The following is a 21,729-nucleotide window of genomic DNA, read 5'->3' on the forward strand; positions in this document are numbered from 1 at the left end:
CAGGGAATTCTTGATCGACTATTATACATATTCGTTTTGTACAAACGAACTAGTCTCTACCCCGACTTTGTTTACATACACTTCCCTTCTATAATAAAAATCAGTGTAATGCGTTCAGCAGAAAGGATGCTCTTCATTCCAATGTAATGTGTAGAGCCCATTTACTACGGACCCTTTGTTTACATCAGATTTCAATAGCCGTTAATTGTATTTCCGAACATATTACCGACTAATAAGTTCCCCTCCAACAAAGACTGCACAGAAGCCTCTATGCACTAAACAAAGACTACGAGTAAACCAAAAGAAATTTTAATCAAACGAAATTGTACGCACTTCATTGTGTCGACAATAACCCACAAAGCGCACGCACATATTTAGAAGCTGGTACAGTAGACGCACGCACGCACACACGCAGCGTATGCACTAAAGTTCACTCCTGTAGTCGGTTCCGTTCACCCGAAGTTTAGTGTTGAGTCGCGCGGGGTCGCGGTCGACGCGTGTTCGTCCCGCTCACGGACGTTATCGTCTTACGAAACGTTTATAATAAATATAAATAACATCAATAAATACTATAAAAATTATTAAATAATATTCATCGATTTAATAAATTTAATTCACGTTTAAAATATTAAACTATATTTTATATCGAATTTACGTGCTACAGTGTCTGAAAAGTTGATTAGAGCAGTGCTTTCAGTGTCTGTACTACTCTGTTGTGTTGGATGAAAGGGAAAGTAAGCTTCGCCAGTGTAAAGCTTTGTTTTGTTTTCGTGGGTTTCTCTGATACAAAGTAGAGCGAATTAACTAAATGTAAGTATTTGTTTATACACTTTTTTTATAACTTTATGTGAAATTGTATTTTATTTTCGCATGCATAACTCATTAAACTGGTTTATAATGACAGAGATGTTATTTTAAATTTAAAGTTATTGTAATTTTTATTAATTTCTATGTAAAATAAATATTTTTTAAAAAATACATAGACACCTTATTCAATAATAGTGCTGAAATGTTTATGATAGTACGTGGGTATCGTTTGAGTTTGAAAAAGGAATAAAAATAACACTTCTGTGTAAGCACACGGTGAAGTTTTAGAATTTATGTGTTGATTTATTTGTAGATCTCTGTTGGTCATGTGGCGGGTGTGATTATATTGGTGCTCGTTTATAAATAGTCACACTTAGTCCACACTTGCTCTTAACTTGCGCCACGCATTATCCTACTCGCACTATCGACTACCAGTCCTTTAATATTAGTATTAGAGCTACAAATTATTATTACATTAGCAGTATAACTTATTATAACTTTAAAGATATAAATTGTAAAGTTCTTAGATGAAATAAACACGTATCTCAAGTATTTAAACAAAAAATAGGGTTAACTAAGAATGCATTATCGCCCTTCATGGATTCCGCTTAGATCGGCTTCCTACAAGAATTCAACCTTCATAAAAGATAATCGTATCTTCAATGGAGGTCAGGGATTCGATTCTTAGCCATCTCTGTAGTTGGAATTTGAAAATGTACTTAATTGCAAACAGTTAGAAAGCTCGGATGGAAGTAGTCTTGTGTGTTATCTGCAAATTTAAAGGGCGTAAGGATATTAATCTATTTTACACAAACGAAAACATAAATTAGTGTAACACAGCGTAACTTATTAAGTTGTTTATTTGTGTTATTAAATAAAAGCGATTACGTGAACTGATAAGTTACATATACAATTGTTGTTTATTGTGTAGATTAATTAATATAGTTATGTTTTAATTATGATTTTATCTAAGTTATAACTTTTTTAATTAATTTACTGAAAGTTATTGTTATTGAATTACTTTCCCCTTTTATAATCACCCAGTATAGAACCAATTCTAAAATTAAATATAGAAACATTTTTGTATTAGGAAAGACAATCTTGTTTACTAATTCCAGTAATCCAGATTCCATCACGACATATAGCGTGATTAAACATTCTTTTAATCGTAAAATATAGGGGATAGATAGTACCTAATTTTATCTCTTTAGTCGTTAGTGAAACTCGTCACTATTTTTTGAAAATTATTTTCATATGTTATTTAAACTTTCAATGATAAGTTTATTATCGTGTTCAGAAATAGCCACCGATAGACATAAATAAACTGGCCTTGGTCTTGGAATCCAGTTAATTCTAATTTTTTATTCATTCCCTTAATTGACATTAAGTATGACATAAGGAAGTAAAAGTAATTGAATGGTATTTCTAATACGTGGAGTGGAAATGTATCTACGTGACTGTGGTACAAAGTAAGATTAATGTGGACGGTCTGTGTTATCAGGAGGACATAATTTAATAGTCACTCCTACAGTCACTATTCAGGACGTTTGATATCAATTATTTTGCTCGTATCCCTAGGACTAGATAAGTCCGGTTTTTAAATACTTTCAATGAAATTCAGTCAGTGTTTGAAATTTTTCTCTTCAAATAACTTGCATATCTAATGAAAGCCAGTTTGTATAAAACTAGGTTTTGTTTGTGACTTCGTCCACGTGGAATTTAAAAAATGATTAAAAAACGTACCTTGTATTAAATACTGACAATAGCTTCTAAATGGTGAAAGAATGAAAAAAAAATTGTATTCAGCCCAGCAGTTTTTGATGTATTTCAATACATACAAAAATCTTAAAATACAAATATTTCCTCTTTATAGTTAATATTCGTATAGATAATGTAGATTCAATTCAAATGTGTTGATCATTATCTTTTCTTTAAATTAACACACAACAAATAATTTGTATGCGGAAGTCGAGAAAAGTAGGTCAACAACCGGTATGCTATAAACCTGAGGAACTTGCCGCGTTGGAAACAGTAACGGCTTTGTTTCATGCCTTATCTGAAGCATTAATCAAACATTATCATTTTTTGTTGCAGAAAATCGCTTCGATATCTTGTGTATACAAGAATATTATAAGTGTTGAACAAACAGGCTTGCCACCCACGTACCTCGATAACGCAGCATCCCGTCCACAGAGAAATTAATCTGGCACACGGTAACAGGAAGCATGCCGATAACGTGGTGGTCGCTATAGCCGCAGCCGCCACGCCGACACTCCCCCATTGCTCTAATATGCTAAGATGACCACTTCCTTTAGACAGCGAGTGACCTCGTAAAACTACGAATTAAACCCGCATCTTAGATATGTAGTTAGTTACCACACACGATATCAATTGGAGTAAAGATTCCACCAAAGTTTAACTACAATAAAATGGAGGCCATTCATACAAAGCCAAATTGCGTCTCAAAGAAGAATGCACAATTATATCTAGGAAATATAAGTAAAGGAATGTCTAACGATATGTATAAATGTGAAGTAACGACTGAAGTAGATAAATTTAGATTACGAAAAGAAAGATGCGAATTGCAAAACGAATACGAAAATCGATACCCATTTTCGAATCGTGGATTACATAATGAAGAAAGTGATTCTGGGAATGAATTGAATATCAGAAAGAGTGTATGGGCCGTACATGGTGATACAACGCGGGCCGCGAATTCTAAATCGAAAATCGTGCTTGGATCGAGGCATTGGACTGCTTCTTTCGGGAGGACAATAAGTGGTCAAGTGCGCGTTATCGTCCTCTTGGGATTGTTGTTGTTGTCGCTGGCCGCAAGCAGCGCGGCGCCCACAAGATCAGACAGGAGTACACACCACTCCAAATCTGTGGTAAGTGTTTTTTTGTGTACTATATTCATTATATTACACTGCTACTACACTACACTGTATTATAGTAGATGCGTTATTAATTTCTTGAACTAAAATAATGCTCTACTTACCGGATATCATAATTCTAATCATAGGAAATTTACTTTACATAAAAAGAATACATTTGCATAAATCGATAATTTAAATATGGTAATCTAAAACTTATACAAAGACAGGTAACAAAGAATCAAAAGATAGTAAAATTTATTCTATTAACAATATTAGTAGCGATAGGTGCAATGAAAGTATACTTGGTGTGTCATACAGGCAGTGTTATGACGCGGCTGGAATATTAAGTAGTCAACGTCCCTTGTCGCCGTCGAAACTTTAGCCTCGTCTGTCCCTTGCCGGAAACAGACACCGTATTTTGACGGCATTGTCTAGTTTATCTGGAGCTTTGTATTGTTCTGAGTTTTTGTTCTATTATTTGTATAATACGATAAAAAAATCCTCCATTAATATCGACATATGAGCTCATAAGAACGGTAACAAGTCGTTGGATGTGAAAACAGCGGATAGCATATTGTAGAAGAGATTTAAGATGTTCAGCGTATAGACTCGTATCGATGACTTACATAGAGTTATAGAATTTTAGCTATAAAATTTGTAAATGCAATATACCAAGTAAATTAATGTCTTTAGATATTATCTATATGTTGTCACTGTGGCTATATTTCATCCTCATTTATGATAAGCGAGACGTTAATAGCCGACGCTAGAGTACGTACGCCTATGTTTACAATCAACGGTTGTAATTCACATATTGAATAGCTCTCTTTATCAAGGGCATGTTTGATTACCCCTAAAACGAGACCCCTATCGACCGGCGGGGGACTATTGGACTTTTTAAGGCGTATTTCCGAAATGCAAGTAATATGGGACACAAAGCCGGCGTGTCGTATTAGATTACTGGCAGTGACAGATGGACAGACGGTTGGCGAGGAGATTAATGGGCTAAGTGACGAGTGGGAGGCGTTCCTTCTACCGTCCTCTAACATTCCATGAGACGGGAAGACATTTATGTCCATTCATTTCGTGGACAATTCGTAACTGTGAAAAATCAGACAAATTTAGGAAAGTGGATTTTTTGCGTTCTTTGTGAAATTGAAACCCTGATACGATCCATTTAATGTTATAAATTATCTTTGCGAAGTCACAGTAAATTTAGTCAACTAAAATTGTTCCAGCCAGAACAACTTTTTAGAAAATAACACAATTAATTGCAGTTTCTTTATATTTATTAAGTTTAAATTGAACGTTTTTTTTNNCGTTCTATTTTGACACATAGTTACCGCCTAGCGTTTTCGCGTCCGTGCGAACGCTCGCTTAAACACGGCGAGCGCGGTGGCTTTGCGGCGTGGCGCTCGCTTCCTGCGCAACTAGGTCGTGTTTATGTTGTACTTATGTATGAATGATAACTGGACCAACGCCACGTTACGTATATTCGGTACTCTAACATTATATAAACATTACTAATTATAGACAAATTATACAGTAAACGATAAATTTGTATGAAAGTTTATAATTGTAATATGTATTTCTATCAGATGTCTCAAATTTGATAATACCGTGCGATTATTTGAAAATTAAGATTGGTAAATTTTGTTTTACTTACTTGTAACTTTTATTAAGTTACCAAATTAAGGTTTGTAGTTAAGACAGAGCCACTGTTTAATACCTTTTAATTTTTCTTGCTGTAACTGATTATGACAAGAAACTGTGATTCTAAATTCCAATTATCTCTTTATTAGGATTTAAATCACAAAAATGGTATATCAAAGTATTTTTTTTAATTCAATACAAATGAGAATGCGACATAAGGAGAGATAAAGTAATGCCGGGTTGGATTCATATCTACACCGTCAATACGTTCCGTATGTTCCTTATCTAAGTCAAGTGGTTGTAAAAAGAGGCTCTGTCTATAAATACGGACTGTGTAACTGAGATAGGATTCAGATACAAGGCTCACTCAGGTGTAAGGTTAAAAGTATCTTCACCAATGCTATTTACAAAATGTGTAGGAGGACTTGACTATAGATTTATTGTCTGAATACTTTTATGTCGATATAAATAGAAGGTCGTACTTTTGTTAGTGACTTGAAATTTAAATCCGTTTATTTTTAATCGCCATAAACGATTATACAACTAAGTTTTAGTTGAATGACTTTTTAAATAATGTTTCTTGTCTTTGTCAGCTTGTAGTGGATTGATGAGCCTGATAATATCAGATAATGTTCCAAATTGTTATAACGTGTTATAGTCATGCTGGCCCAGAGCGGGTTGGTTGACTTCACACATATCTTTAAATTTCTTCCCTGACATGTTGCATCACGCTGTTTTCCTTAAGAACTTCGTGTAAATTGTGTAGATATGAAATTTGAAAAATCAAACATCACATTGGTACATAAGGGGATTCGAACCCAAGACCTGTAGATTACAAGTCAAGTGTTCAAACCCCTGAGCCACCGACGCTCTCAAAACCTACTATTATTATATTTTAGGAAATTTGTTTTAAAATTATTGATATCAGCGTTATTGTTAACCAGTTTCGAGAATACAATACGCGTTCAGTGCACACATGTGCCGGTCATTGTCGGTTCGAAAAATGCTAATTTTGAACGGACGCCAACAGTTGCTTCATTCGATAGCGTATTAAGGAAATATCTACCTATTTAACTTGTGATTAAGTCGAAATTACCATATCACGCTAGTTTGCTACCTGTTAAAAAGCTCATTATTTTTTTCTAAAGCATGTATTCACAGGAAATATAAACAAATATGCATTAAAAGTTCACGAAGAGCAAGTGAATATTAACAAAGTATTATTTATCACACATTACCATTTTTCCTTTAATGTATTAGAGCAATAAATTTGTAATTTAAGGATAAATTACATAACTACATGTTTTTAGTATTTGTAAAGCCATTATCAACAATTACGATGAAAAAATCAAATTGTTTAGTAAGAATGATTGTATAAACTGCAAGCTAAAACCTGGTATATAAAAGTAAATATTGTTCAAGTGATGTGATTAAATAAACTTGTTCAATTCTACTAAAAAAAAAATATTTGGACAGATAAACGTTATCAGTCAAGTACTTTACGTGTGGTCAATTTTATTCACCTGTCAGTTTTTTTCGAATAAACATACACAAGATGATGAATTGCCTCTACTAAGATTAGTTCTTTTAAGAAAATTGATGATGCAAAAAAAGCAAATTGTAAAAAAAATATACTCGCCCAACGTGGGGCTCGAACCCACGACCCTGAGATTAAGAGTCTCATGCTCTACCGACTGAGCTAGCCGGGCTGTTGGCAACAACTTGAAAATCTTTATTGGTTGTCCCGTGGGAGTCATAGTACAAATGCTTTCTTATTTTATGATTGTAGCAGTCTTTCACAACAAACGTAACCAGCGGACACTTATGTTGTTTCTTCACTAATCCCTTGAGACTTTCCAAAAATATCGCACTGTGTTTCACGTTTTTGTTACTCTCGGGAATTTTATTTACTGTTTCTGTTTATATTATTCGTGTATATAATTTTTTCGCTTGTTTTTTTTATTACATTGCTTTTGATTATTGCTTATTTTGTTTCAACAATGTTATATCAATGTTGTATCAAAACATTACATGACGGTAATTATTTGCACGACGGGGTCGAAAATTGTGCTCGCAATGAAATTAGTGGGTCGGCGTCATTGACCTAAATTATCATCGTCATGCCTATCAGTGCTCCTACTCCTACAGATGTCGCTTTGATCTCCCTACACGATGTATTTCTGTCTCATCGTTAACGCATACAAACACAGCTTTTCTCTCTTTTTATTGGTACGAAGGACTACGAAAGGAGTTCGTTCTAAGTTCGCGTATTTAAAAATATCAGTATAACATTTTCAATAATTTTTAATTTCCAAATCGAGCATTGACCAGTGTAATAAACATTCGTTTAAAACTACATGACATTTCAACATTTAACTAACCCCAAAAGTAGCGCCATAATTAATGTAAGTCCGTCCATAACTGTAGATTGCAGACGACGATAACGCGCTTATCCATACAATTCCATGAAATTTACACTCCACTTTATACACTCATACTTGCGTGCTAGCGTCAATATTCCTTTGTTGATAATAAGCTTCGCTAAATGAGAAAATGTACGGTTTTTACATTTAATTCTTGATGACAAGATCAACAAAGATTTCGTCTGATATGTAACTACTCTATGATGATAAAAACCGCATTATAAAATGAAATATCAAATGCTTAGGGCTTTTGTAGGCCATATACACAGTACCAAGCCATTTAAATTTTGCAGGATGTTTTGCATTAAAAATATATCGACACCTAGCGACACATCCTGACTTCGCACGGATACTTTTCAATTCGCACCGATATCGTAGACGGCTATCGCCAGAAAACAGGTAACTGATTTATTCTGTGTTTATAAATGTGATAGTTTGTATTGCATTAAATGGAATTAAATAAACTCGGCTCTAAATTAAAGCGCAGACGAAGACATAACAATGTAAAGCAATTTTTATTGTATTTAGTTGATTCGTTGGGCAGACTGGCGGGCCGTGGTATGGTCGGACCGGAAACCGTCTTATGGTATAAATATAGAACTGCAGACAGAGATGCAGTTAACGGCATATTGTATGCATGACTGTCCCATTTTAACCTAAATTATTTTAGGAAAGAAAACCTTAATGACTTAAAATGAACGCAAAAGTTTATTGGACAAGTGATACGTCAAAATTAAAAGAAAATCACATAAACAATAGAAGCACGTGTATCATGTCAATCAACTAAATGCGAAAATAGGAACTAATTTTAGGCGTGCACAAGGACAATGAGACAAAAGACATGAATTTATAATTAAATAATCAGCAAACGATCTACGTTGCTATAAATGAAAATTGACGACGACACCTCTACAATAAGAATCGAATTAAACACATAACACTAGCTGATAATAATCAGTTTGAACATTAATGTACGAGTATAGTGGTGTATAAGAGATAGATGTGCTATATGAAAATCACCTGATTTCTGTGTCCTTTTTTATCTCACAGTACACTGTATCTAGGTAATCAATATACACCATTGACAGTACAATGGTCGAACGTGAGGACAACATTCGTTGCGATGTTCCGGTGACTCATGGTTAGTATCCGTTCAGGGTAACAGTCGTAATCACCTTTATGACAGTGTTGCAACAGTTTCTTCGAGATTTTTATCTCTTATAAATTAGGAAGAAGCTTGCTGCTTCGCATGCAGTAACTTCTTCCTTTTGTTGCACTGCACATGTTTTGATTTTGGTCATTATTTATAAATTTTCGTGATTCTTCTGATATCTGTCGGAGTAATATTTGGCGATCCGCTGTTTTTTTGTTTTCTTACCCATTAAAAAAGCTTTCCAGTATATCTCCTTCATTATAAATTCTAAAAGAACAATAGCTTTAAAATATGCGGGCTTCCTTATTTAATCATTTATCTTTGAATAAGTGCGAAATAAGCTTAAATTACAAGTAACAGTTTGACAATAACAATGGAAATCTTGACGTGGGTGGTCCGACCTGTCTTTAAATTTGGAGACATCGTTGAGAAATTCCGGTCGACGCTAATGTCTTTTGATGATTTAAGAATTATAAAAGGTGGATGTCCACTAACTTATGCGTCGCGTAAAATGTACTATAAAGTGCATTTTGCCTAAATTAGATCGACGGATTTAACTTGTCTACTGTCTGCAATAATGTTTTCTGTCTAACATGTTAAGATTATTTGCAATTTTAAAAAGGATTTTTTACATGAATGAAGTCGGTTAAAAATGAACCTTAAGTAGGTACATAGTCGCTTACTGGACTAGCGATAGTCGCTTTTTAAAACTGAAGGCTTAAGCTTAACGTCCAAAGTACATTGACTCTTAATTTAGCTGCAAGGCAAGCTAATTTTATACAAAACTAAATATAAGATTCAGTGCTAGAAAAAGTTAAATATTCTTTGTTAATTTTCATTTAAACGTAACTTCAGTAATTTTACTCCAACGTTGGTTGGTAAAAGTACAAACGTCTACCCTAAGTTTTTATAAGCCCGCACAAGCAACGACTAAATCGCGTGTAAGTTTAATCGAGACTCATTAGTGGTTAACTAATTTAACCTCGAAATGGTCTATCTTGTCTGAATTAATTGTTCTAATTTGACTAAACCGCATACAGAATTTGCATAGATAACCTTTATTTCGATAGCATGTTTCAGTTATCGCGTAGTCATAATTAAGTAGATGCATTATTATAATATCAGTGTGTGTTAATATTAGAACGAAGCGAAGACATTTCAGATTCTTTTGACTGCTTAATTCTTTACTTAGATAACAGTGTTTTACTTTAAATTAAGACAGATATATCTTACATGTGTTGTGCTCTTTGTGAACAATATGACATTATCGCTGTTTTTTGACCGGTAACTTAACTTGATATTATTAACCAGGTCCATACATATAGATATTTTCTCCTCAATGTTTCGTTGGATTTTTTAAGTCATCGAAATCTTCAAATGCATTAACATATTCTAAATAACGTAGCTAACTTACGTTGGGAGTGAAAAGATTTTATTTTATGCACCAACGTCCCTTTGTCATGTACCCGTATAAAAGCATAATCGCATCGGAATCAGTCGTGTTTTTTGTGACATATTTATAGGTTTTTTGTCACAAATGTGTCGGACATTCCGCATGCTATGTCACAGTCGTCAGGTTTCTTTCTGTACACTAACCACCACAGTCAATGACATCACAGCGATATCCTGCATTCTATTATAGGCTGCATCGTGTACGAAAAAAAGACTAGAACAGCATAACGAGTTTACAAATTAATGCTCGCACTACGTGCAGGACCGTATCCTTGTTGTAGCCAGGCACCCTTAAAAGTGCAAACAGCATTCTCGTTAACATTCGTTTTATATGGTCAAGTTTACTTCTCGGTAGCGTTGTCTTTAAGAGAACGTATTTCATAATATTACGTTTCCTCATCAATATTTATGGTACAGAATATAGATATTGAGTTATAAATGCAGAGCAATTAAGGTCATTGTTAGTTACAAATTCAAACAGCTTATAACCAGGTGCTTTATTTTCAGAAATTACCTAAAAGTATACATTAATTTTGTACCGACTTTGAATTAGTAACATTGTAATTCAAAGTGAATCATTACACATTTTATATAATAGACATTTGAATAATAAAGGAAAAAATGTAATCAAAATAAATATGAAAACTATTTTTTCTTAAGATTGTTTCTTGTTTTTTACGTAGAATTCTGTTTACTATTTCGGAGGGTGAAGGCACAATAAATTACATTCACGCACGGCCAATACAATATGACAGTAGCTTCGAAGAAAATAATCCAGCGAAGATATTTCATCTTCGTCTATGTTAGAAATGAGTTTGTCGCCGATCGATCCGCAAGACGCGGGCTTTACAAGTATTTTGTTTTTGTTATATTTGACGAGAAACTTAGGAATAACCCTATTAGATGTTGCGAAAATAACCTTAAGTATAAATATGTTGCTAAACAAGAATTAATGACAAAGTAATTACTTTAATTTTATATGCAAAAACCATATTAATAGGTAAATTTTCAAATCTATACTTCTATACTATTATAATAAAGCGTAAACACACACTTCTTTGTTGCCTAAGATGTCAGCAATTACAGCATATTTTCGAATTTTTGAATTATTCTTTTTTTAATAAAAAGTCCTACACTTACGCCACGCTTTAGGCTATATATTTTAACGCCATTAACTTAGGGGGTAAATATTTTGGATAAAAACCGTAATGTGGGAAAGAGACTATAAGTTGCTGCCAACATCAAGAAAGCAAGACTGTCAAGGATTGTCATGTCATGTCATTTTGACATTTGCAATTGATAATTTGACAAATGTAAACAATAAAATAAAATTTTCACAATTTTATGCGGATGAAGCCGCACGGGAACAGCTATCTTTCTTTCTTTTCTTTTCTTTTTATAAAACGCATTTTTTAAGCACTAATTTAACGAATTAATAACAAAATGATGGATTATGCTGCTTTTATATCCTTTAATGCGTTTTTGAACGATCATGATGAAATTGGTATTTTATGTACTTGACTATTGTGAAAAGATAGATCATAAATTGTATTAAAGTGAAGTGTTTATCAGAAATTTCCAAGTTAAATGTGAATAAAACATCGTTTCCTGCTTCAAATACATGTGTATGACTTATTTACTTGATCTGTTGCCCTGAGACTGTTTTGTTATACTTTTATATTAATAAAATAAAATAATATCCACATAGTTAGTTATGGAAATAATTATAATTGACTGATTTTCTCTATTTAATTCAGGATTAAGAAAGTTTCATTTGAATTTTGAACCTTTTGGATTTACAACTAGTCTTTTAGAACGAAGTACATTAGAAATTAACTGGCAGGTATGAAGTGAGATGACTACGCTAGCCGGGGACACGCGACGAGACTTCTAAGTTATCTCGTGAGGTGGCACTTTTTGCATAATTTATATCACAAGGACCTCTGTTGATACTCTTATTAAACAAAGTCTGTGCTGTTTTAATTAAGCCAACTTGTCTAAATGGATGCACTCAATGAATATGTTACTATGTGTCGTCTTGTCCGTGCTAATTAATTGTATAACTCATGCGCTGGGTCTGCGACACTCGATCTGCTATCAACTTACACACTTTCGTTATAGTATAGATGACGTTTTTAAAGCACAAACGTGTCTATGGTATATAGTAATTGATTTTTCAAAGTGGATTCACCTATATTAAGTAATTTAACTTTTAAAGATAACTCAGGAATTTAATCAATTAAGCCACGATTAATTTAGTCGTGTATTTTCATATTCAATTTTATTAAAAGGGTCATGATTCAATCTGTACTAATACTATAAAGAGGAATGATTCGTATTTTTGGATTTTCGTATGTATACGATCAACGTAAAAACTACTGGACCGATTTCAAAAAATCTTTCACCGTTAGAAAGGTAATTTATGTGTGAGTAACATGGGCTATATTTTCATTATTTTTTAATTTCACGCGGACGAAGTTGCAAGCAACATCTAGGTTTATATAAAGAGGCTCTGCAATTTTTCAAGAGTCAAGAATAACAGAGAATACAGCGACTACTAGGTACATAAAATCGATGTTTTTAGAAAACACGACTCAATTTGCTTGCAACTCTGACATTCGGTGTTGTGTAGAATATAATAGAAACCATACGCTAAGTTTAGATCGAGGGTGTGAGTGACTACCTGTACCGTCTGAACTGGTGTATAAATAAATGTAACGGCGGCTCTCAACCGCTAGAGGGCGAGACCCGACCAACAGCTGGTGCGTTGCGAATCACACTGATAACTATTATATGTAAACCATTTTGATTTAATACTATTTATTACTTTACGCGCGAAAAACAAATGAACAGCGTCTATTCCTCTAAATTATTATTTACTAATACTATAACTACTAGAAGCAGAGATTGTTCTCGTTAATGTCATCGTATACCTCAATTAAGTTCACATTATCTTTGCAGTATTTTCTAATTTCTTTTTGTTTATTTAAAAAATGCCTGATGACTCCTGTCTGTGTTACAAATCGCAGTTTTAAACTAATAATTACATTATTTACCGTACTCTACCGTTAAATCCAGTTAACAAAACTTAAACTATGTAACTTTAAAACTTTCATTCGAAGAAATTAACATAAACTAATTTCTTAACACGAGCAAGATTAAGTAAGGGACGACAAAGTTGCGCGCCCACTTGTAACTTTATTAACATATTAAGTTGAATTATAGTTAGTTGAACAGGTAAGCGACTGAGAGTGGCAATTAAACATTTGTTGTTTAATTCAGGAAAAGTTAACCGATTATACCGTAGTTATATTTACTACACAATTTAGATTTTACCCTACCTACATAACCTATAGAGTATCATATAACCTTCATAATAGTTGTACTGCAATACTTTTATCCTATCCAAGACAAACACTACTGCCTCAGATGCAAATATATAAAAAAATATTACGAATGTATGCAGTTTGCGTCAATATACATTTGTTTTAGCTTACTTTACGTACATAAATAAAAATCCTCAGAACACAAAGAATTTAAAGCAAGCAATATTAAAAAGTATAATACGTTTATTGCTGCGGTTCGGAGAGTGGAACATTCGATATGCTAAAGTATCCAGACGTCATGATATCATGGGATACAGTGACATATGGATACGCCGTATGCCAATTTTATTCAAAACTAGCTCCAGCTTCGGCTACGTGATTATTTGGGTTTTGTTTTTCTGCACAGCTTACTATGTTTATAAAAATGAATATCCATCCATTTAATTACTGTCTCATGTAAGAAAAAATATTAAAAATAATGAGTTAATTAAAAATTCTAAAGCAGTTTTTAACATCGTAATTTTTAACTGTATATATTTTTTAGTATACTGTAGTTTCTGAACATTTAATTACATTGTTTGTTAATAAAAAAAAAAACACAAAACACTGTCACCCTAATGGCATAAAATGTTTATAAAGGTCTCTACCCCAAGTTCATATTAATAGAGAAACGCACCCCGCATTTACAAACGAAGTAGACCCCAACACCCCGCTTGTATATCGAAATATCGTGATCCAAACGCCCTATGGTATACATTAACTGTTATAAAAGAGAAATATTTGAACAGTTATCATGCAGTTTTTGCTTTGATAAGTAAGTTTGGTTAAGATAGTTCTATAAAATTGCTTCGTATAAAAACTTCCAATCACTCTTCTGCTAATAAAATCCTAAACTAACAACATAGTGTTTAAATTATAACTGTCGCACAGTCGTCGTAAGAATCCTGTCTAAAATTGCTCTCTAGTGTAGATTCTACATACTAAAGCTACACTTTGATACGCTTGTTTATGGTAAAAATATTGGACGCTAACAAAATGTACACAAGTGTACCGTATCTTATTTATAAGCGGTTGTAGCTTCATACAAGCATATTAACCACACTTATTAAGTTTTGACATCAATACGCGCTCGTTATTTAACCATATCGACAGATTTACTGACCACGAGGCGTTACTGGCAACATGATACTACAGAGTTAATCCCTTTTCATGTTGCAATGATACATACTTTACGTTGTATAATTGTTAACGGCAGAAAGTACACATGGTAAAGATTATTCTGCGAAATCGAGACCAAAATAGTCATCATCTTTGTGAAAAAATACATATTTACATATAGCCACGGTTTAAAATACACATTATACATACATACACATATTATACTTCTACAAAATATTCCTTAAAGAAGACCTAATCATTACCAATACAAGTAAGATTTATAACTTCTTATTATAAATATGAAAGTCTATATGAATGGATGTTTGTTAGCAGGTAATTACAAAACAGTTAAACGGAACTGGAGAAAAATGTGCACCGTGTTAGTTTAATGCCTGGAATAGTACATTAGCTTTTTTTTAATTTAGCGCAGACGAAGTCACAAGTGACAGATAAACGTTTTAGTGTTATGTGTCTATTGTTAAAGGTTTAGTCTCTGCGTAAGAAGAGCAGGAAGGGAGTTAAATTATGGGCACTTCCTAACATCGAGAACCAAAATGAATGAAGGTTTTCCTTTTTTAAGGCTTCTAAACAGTAGACCAAATAAAAGCATTCAAGGATTAAACTATAACAACTTAGGAATATTGTGATCTTTTATAAATATTGTCTACGAATTTTATTAATGTTATATGTCTCTATAGACGAAAATATTTATTCCAAAGGCAACTGGAGTCCTCTACTAGCAATTGTCAGACACTTTTTTGGACACGGTTCACAAACTTCGTTTTTTATCTTTTTGTTTCGATCGATAAGATATTAAAACGTCTTAAAGGATGTATTTCCAATGCTTATCCATTAAAAGCATGCACGATTGCATGCATTCTAACTGGCAAGGGGATACCTATATGAATGGTATTGAATGGAGGGCTCATACCATGGCGGGAAGTGCAATCGATTGAAGGGGTCATCGACACAGGAACTGACCTTTGAACGGCTCAGCTGATCGAATATTGTTTTAATTTTGATAATGCCATATGCCAAACTTATTTTTTACAACAAACTTTTTTTTAATTAGTCGCATGTTGATTATTGGTATCGCATTTTTTTGTTCAAACGTGTACTTTTTAAAATATGTTTTTGATAAAGTCTTAAACTTCTTTCCTTTCCAAATCTGGTAAACAAAAATAAATACTTCACTTAAAAATCTCTTGAAATGTTTACCAAAATGATGTGTTTAAATATCATTGTGTACTCTCAGGTACATCATAAACGAAAAACAAACAAAATCATAACCGTTGCTTATCTTCGTATTATTGTTTCTCAAATTATGCATTTACTTTCTGTCTTTATTACCATAAAATTTGACAGCCGTGATACTTGTATTATACAAGTTTTTGTCTCTCCTTTTTCAAAGAGTATAAAGGGATGAGATTGTACAAGTGTGTCGACAGTGAAAACCCACCCTTACATTCAGCATAACATTCGCTTAATGAAGTATTTTATGTTGGTGACAGCGAGGAGAGGCAGTTTTATGTGGCCAATTCGTCACTGGGAGGGGTCTACATCCAACCGCTGTTTGGCTTGTGGCCAGTGATGCGTAAAATAAACTATTACAGTTCTTTTGTTGTCAATGAGTCTGTTCGTCTACTGTTTTGATAACTAACTACTTTCTTTTGTGTGTTCAAATTCTTATCATTAAATGACTTAATACTCATGTTACTTATACATGTAACTACTCATATAAAACTTAAAACTGAAGATTCACGCATCTTCTTTAAACATTTTGTATTCATTAGCTTTCGTCCGCGACTCTGTTTACGTGAAAAATAAAATAAAAATCAAAAGTAAGTAGGCAACGTTTATCCAGAATATGTTCTACATTGCCAAATTTCATCGAGATCCATCCAGCAGTTTAGGCTACAAACTCTGATAAACATCCATCCATCTAAATTTTCGCATTTATAATATTACGTAAGATAAGATTTGTAATAACATAGAATTTACTTTTTCTTGTCTACAAATGTTTTATGTTTTAATAAATGCACTTGTACATGAAAGCACTCTTGTCAAGTACAAATCTTAAGGGCCTCGAAACATGTTAACTGAATGAAGTGTGAATCATCTTACCAAATCACTCCAAACCTGTTTTAGTAAATGTGGGTCGTTGAAAGTTCAGTTGCGTCTTATATAACGAAACATAATCAAATATCATCAAAACGTAAGATTTACACTTAAAATGTACTACATGCAGAGACAATGCTATAAAATAAGAATCGTTAAGTAATCTTCATAATATCTAGAGAATTAACACAAATGAAAAGCACTAAAGACAGCTAGATAAGCTACATAATTAATCCTGGGTTGCTAAATTATTTATTTATTTAGTCATTACCTAGTGATTAGTTATTGTTAGGATGACTTAAGTTGCAAGGAAGTAAAACTCAAGTTACGTGGTTCGGAAACGCAATTCATAAAGTTATCGAACCAAAAACACTAACGAACAGTTAAATGAAGCTGGGAAACTGGCCATAAATGATCTAAGACCTTCGTTAAGTAAACAATATTATAGTTTTAAATTGCAAACGTAAAACGTGCGTTGCTAAACAGGACCATTTTACCAAATAGACATAATTCACAATAAGAATTGCAACAAATGAAATGTTTATTAACATTATTCCAGTACATGCAATTGAATACATTACAGACGTCCTATTTGGTTTTACGATCATTGTTTTATTAGTAAGAATAGAGTTATTCTGTTATTACGCCTACTTGAGGAACGTCGATAAAATGATTACGATCCAACAAAACGAATGATATTAATTAAGCTAGATAACATTATTACTTTTTCTTAAGTGTTTCAAATTGTTTTATAGAATACTAACTTTCGCCCGCGACTCCGTCCGCTTGGAGTTCAAAAATACAAAAGCTAGCCGCCTATGTGTTCTTTCAGATTGTCCTCTACGTCTATACCAAATTTCATCGAGATCCGTTCAGCCGTTTAGGCTACAAACTCTATAGAACATGCATTCATCCATCCAAACTTACGTATTTATAATATTAGTTAGATCAGTAAGAAGTAGGTCAAGTAAATGTTCACAACACTTTGGTCAATATTCATCTACAGCCACTATTAAATTGCGATCCTTTTAATTCATTTTTTCAACGTGTTCAATCATATTGTTTACGTGTAATTGTTAAAATAAAAATTATCAATGTAAATACGTCAGTATTGGTGCAGTACTGTGTTGTAAAGATAGGATGGGCCATTGTTTTATCAATAATAGTGATCCCAATGGTCGTGTAGTGATTGATAGCGCCCAGTGGTCCGGCAAATCAATCGGCCATTGGGACATGCCATCCTGGGTGAATGCCTTGTTTATTAGAATGACATTATGATTTAATCGATCTTAAATTGTGTTTTACTACGATTATATTAATGTTTATGTTCGCCTCTATTTTATTTTTTACATCTAGTTTTGAATAAATAAAAAACAGAAAACTCTTATCTTTTCAATAAGATTATTAGAGTACGCAATATCATTTGTAAATTCTAATAAAAATATTAAATTTAATAAAGGCGCGTTTGTAAAAAATTTATAAAGATTGATCTTTGATTATATTTTTTTTAATTTAAAAGCTCGTTGTCAATCTTAAAACAGGTTAAGCTTTATTTTATTGGAAGCGGTTTCCAAATATTTAGAGTTTCACGTCCCGTTATGTACCGATACTTCTGTTGTAATCTGACAAATCTGAGCACATAAAAGTCCTTTAATGCCGGCTTACGTACAATTTACTACCATCGTAAACCTTTGTAAACAAATAACAATGAAGTTAGCTTATGACATGGGTACTTGCTTAATTTTGTAGGATATTGAAAAAATATGGCTTTTAATAGTCGATTGAAAATAAAAATTAAGCTATTTTATACAAAATTGATATCTAATTGAAAGTTATTTTCAAAAAGTCATTTTTATAAATGACAACACTTAGTAAATTTACCAAAATATAAAAATGTGTTGTGCTTCGGTTCAAGTATCTCTCAAAGAAGAAAAAAACAATAAACACTTGACACTGGCCCTATCCGCTAAGAGTGCCATTAACGAAAAAAAAAGAAAAAAATCCTTGTTAATCTATGGTTACAAGTCTACGAATTTTCGAGACGTTTTCATCCACATACATTAGTCTAAAATAGTTTTCTATTCAGCTACTTTGAATTTAAATTCAAATAAGTTTCCGTCTGGTTTCTATTGAGTTGAACATTCCGATAAGTATCAAATGTTCTTTGTTGGCTGAAACCAGCTGACTTTTGTCTCCTTTGTAGTTTAAGAAATAGGTATATCGTTAATCTCTAGATGTTTATAGATTCGATATAAAGTTCAAATAATGGTAGTTATTAGCATAATAATGTATGTGCTAAATGTTTTGTCATGATCATATGAATCTTTTTACTTATTTCAACATATGCTAAAATTTTGCTACTAAATGATTCATCCTATATTTTTCCTACAATATTTGTGTTACACAGATACTTGTAGAGCAAAATCAAAATAATTATTTAAAATGCTAAGTTATCTTAGTTAATGCTAAGTTTATCGGCCACAAATAAAATCACTGTTGAAAATCTTTAAAAAATCAATTAACAGTGGTAGACGAAATCAACAACAACATTTGTTGCACGATATGGCCGGCACGCTTGGTGCAATACCATCACCACATTGAAGACAGGCGTGTAGTGAAAAAAATACTGCACTTTGTCTGATGTGCGTGTGTGCTGGACGCCTAATTTAAGTCCCTTGTCTTTTCCCATCATTCTAGGATGCATTAGGAAAGGGAAATATAATTTTTTGCTTGTCTCCTCCTCTGTCCATTTAAGGTAGGCAACGGATTTGATTTTTGGATGTCTATTCGCAGCATCGTTCCTCTATTTCTGGGAATTTAGGCGGTACAAAAATACCTAAGTTCAAGCTTGGTACTATAATGAAGACATTAATAATTGCTATAGTTAGACTGTCTGTATATCACAATAGCCTATTTTATCTGTACTGCAATGGCAAACATGTGTATTTTACGGTTCAAACCTGGCGCCCTCTGGCGTCTGCAGAGCTTATTAATCAGAGTTTGTCGGCACGTTTATACTCTATCAACACACGTTACTACTTCGAAACTATTGTTACAGCAAACATGTGTTCTCATTTAATACCAGTCTATACTGCAAATTTATACTTTATTACATCGTTCAATCGAAACTAGTAATCGAATTTGTACATACTTTTTAAAAAAAATTTGAACAGTAAACGTGTAAAGGATTGGCTAGTCAGATTCAATTTTGAAAGGTTATTTTGCTTTTTCACGCTATACGAATACAGAGTGGCTTTTGTTATATACTTACCAATTTTTATGACGTGAATAATATGACCTCTGTTGTGAATATTTATTCAATACCAAATACGTTTTGTAAATAGCATAATAATTTATGTCTAGAGTTAATAATAAAATTAGTCGCTTTATTTTTGTAGTAAATTAAATTTAATCAAATTAATCCACATATACTTCTATTGGAGACCAGGCATCAATAAACTTGGAATCAACGGGGAATCAAAAACTAAAATTGAAAAACTTCTTCGTAGTATGGGTCTAATATAATTTCAGTTGCATTTGATATACAACTTGTGGCCCAGTGCGTATTCAAACTATATTTGAATCAATCAACTACGAGTATTGCACTCCCGTTGTAATTGAAACCACAGGATGTAGCCCATAACGTCCATTGACGAGCTTTCCTCTATCGCTACTAATGTAAAATCGAACTCTAATTCAACTCATTAAGGTCCATTTCAATATACATGAGTACTATCGACCCCAGCGTATCGTCACATGCTGTTTTGTACATTGTTATTATAAGAAATTATCATAATCGTTATAATTTATGCTTCGACATACTTATTTAATCACTTTATTTGTTTGATTGTAGCTACTATTTTAATAGCTATTATATAATTTGAAAGGAAAGCTACAAAAACATTAATTTATTCTAATCCATCAATAAGTAACCTAAGTCATACTTCTTACTAACATTATAAGTGCGAAAGTTCAGATGCATGGATGGATGTTTGTAAGAGTTCACCGCCTAACCGCCTGAATGGATCATCATCGTCTTCTTTCTTATCCTACTCCGTAAGGTCGGCGCAACAGGTTTTTCTCCTCCACATAATTCTATCTTATGTCATCTCAGTCATCACTCCATTTTTGATTATGTCACCTTTTGAGCAATTTATCCCTCTCTTTCTTGGTCTACCTCTAACTTTCTCCTTGTTACATGCGATGCATCCCCCCTCATAACATGCCCATACCATGCTAACATTTAAGTTCTTACCTTCTCTACTGCGGCTACTCTCAAAGTTCCTCTAATGGATCTCAATGAAATTTGGCATAAATGTAAAGCAAAGTCTGAAGGAACATATGGGTTGCTTCTCGCGGACGGAGTCGTGGGCGAAATCTATTACTTATATACTTAATAAGTACGACAAAAAGTGTCGAAAAATTTATTGTCATTATCGAATTAAAATAACTTTCTTCTATCTTCTCCTGCTTTCATTTTCTTCAATAGAGCAATCCTTCAGTAGCTTGTGTATAAGACAGTTAGCTTCAATTATACGCTGCCCGACGAACATAAACTTTAATCAGAGAACGCACTATACTATACAAATTAATACATTAGCTATTTTCATAAACTGTGTCTTTCTAATCTAAACTTTATTGCTTCAAGTTACATTTCAAAATGCTTTGTAAATGCAGTAACTTGTCTTAGGCACTACAGACGTCCAACTATTAAATATCGTCATCAAGATCTACAAAAAAAGGAAAGCTTCGCTCTCCACTGG

General features: G+C 33.0%; 1 protein-coding gene and 1 non-coding gene across 2 annotated transcripts in view; one reads left to right on the forward strand and one right to left on the reverse strand.

Moving 5' to 3' along the window:
• Positions 1 to 458: 458 nt before the first annotated feature.
• The window catches only part of LOC106108559 (matrix metalloproteinase-25-like), a 126,731-nt gene continuing 105,460 nt past the window's right edge, over positions 459 to 21,729 (forward strand). The window contains exons 1-2 of the mRNA XM_013289767.1: positions 459 to 810; positions 2,902 to 3,695. Coding sequence (XP_013145221.1) covers positions 3,237 to 3,695 — 459 coding nt within the window. The 5' untranslated portion in view covers positions 459 to 810; positions 2,902 to 3,236. The remainder of the gene's footprint in view (positions 811 to 2,901; positions 3,696 to 21,729) is intronic.
• Trnak-cuu lies at positions 6,973 to 7,045 on the reverse strand. The gene has a single exon. It is a non-coding gene; the product is annotated as a tRNA-Lys (tRNA).

This window comes from Papilio polytes, unplaced genomic scaffold, assembly GCF_000836215.1.
Source record: "Papilio polytes unplaced genomic scaffold, Ppol_1.0 DF821511.1, whole genome shotgun sequence".
Taxonomy (NCBI): Eukaryota; Metazoa; Arthropoda; class Insecta; order Lepidoptera; family Papilionidae; genus Papilio; species Papilio polytes.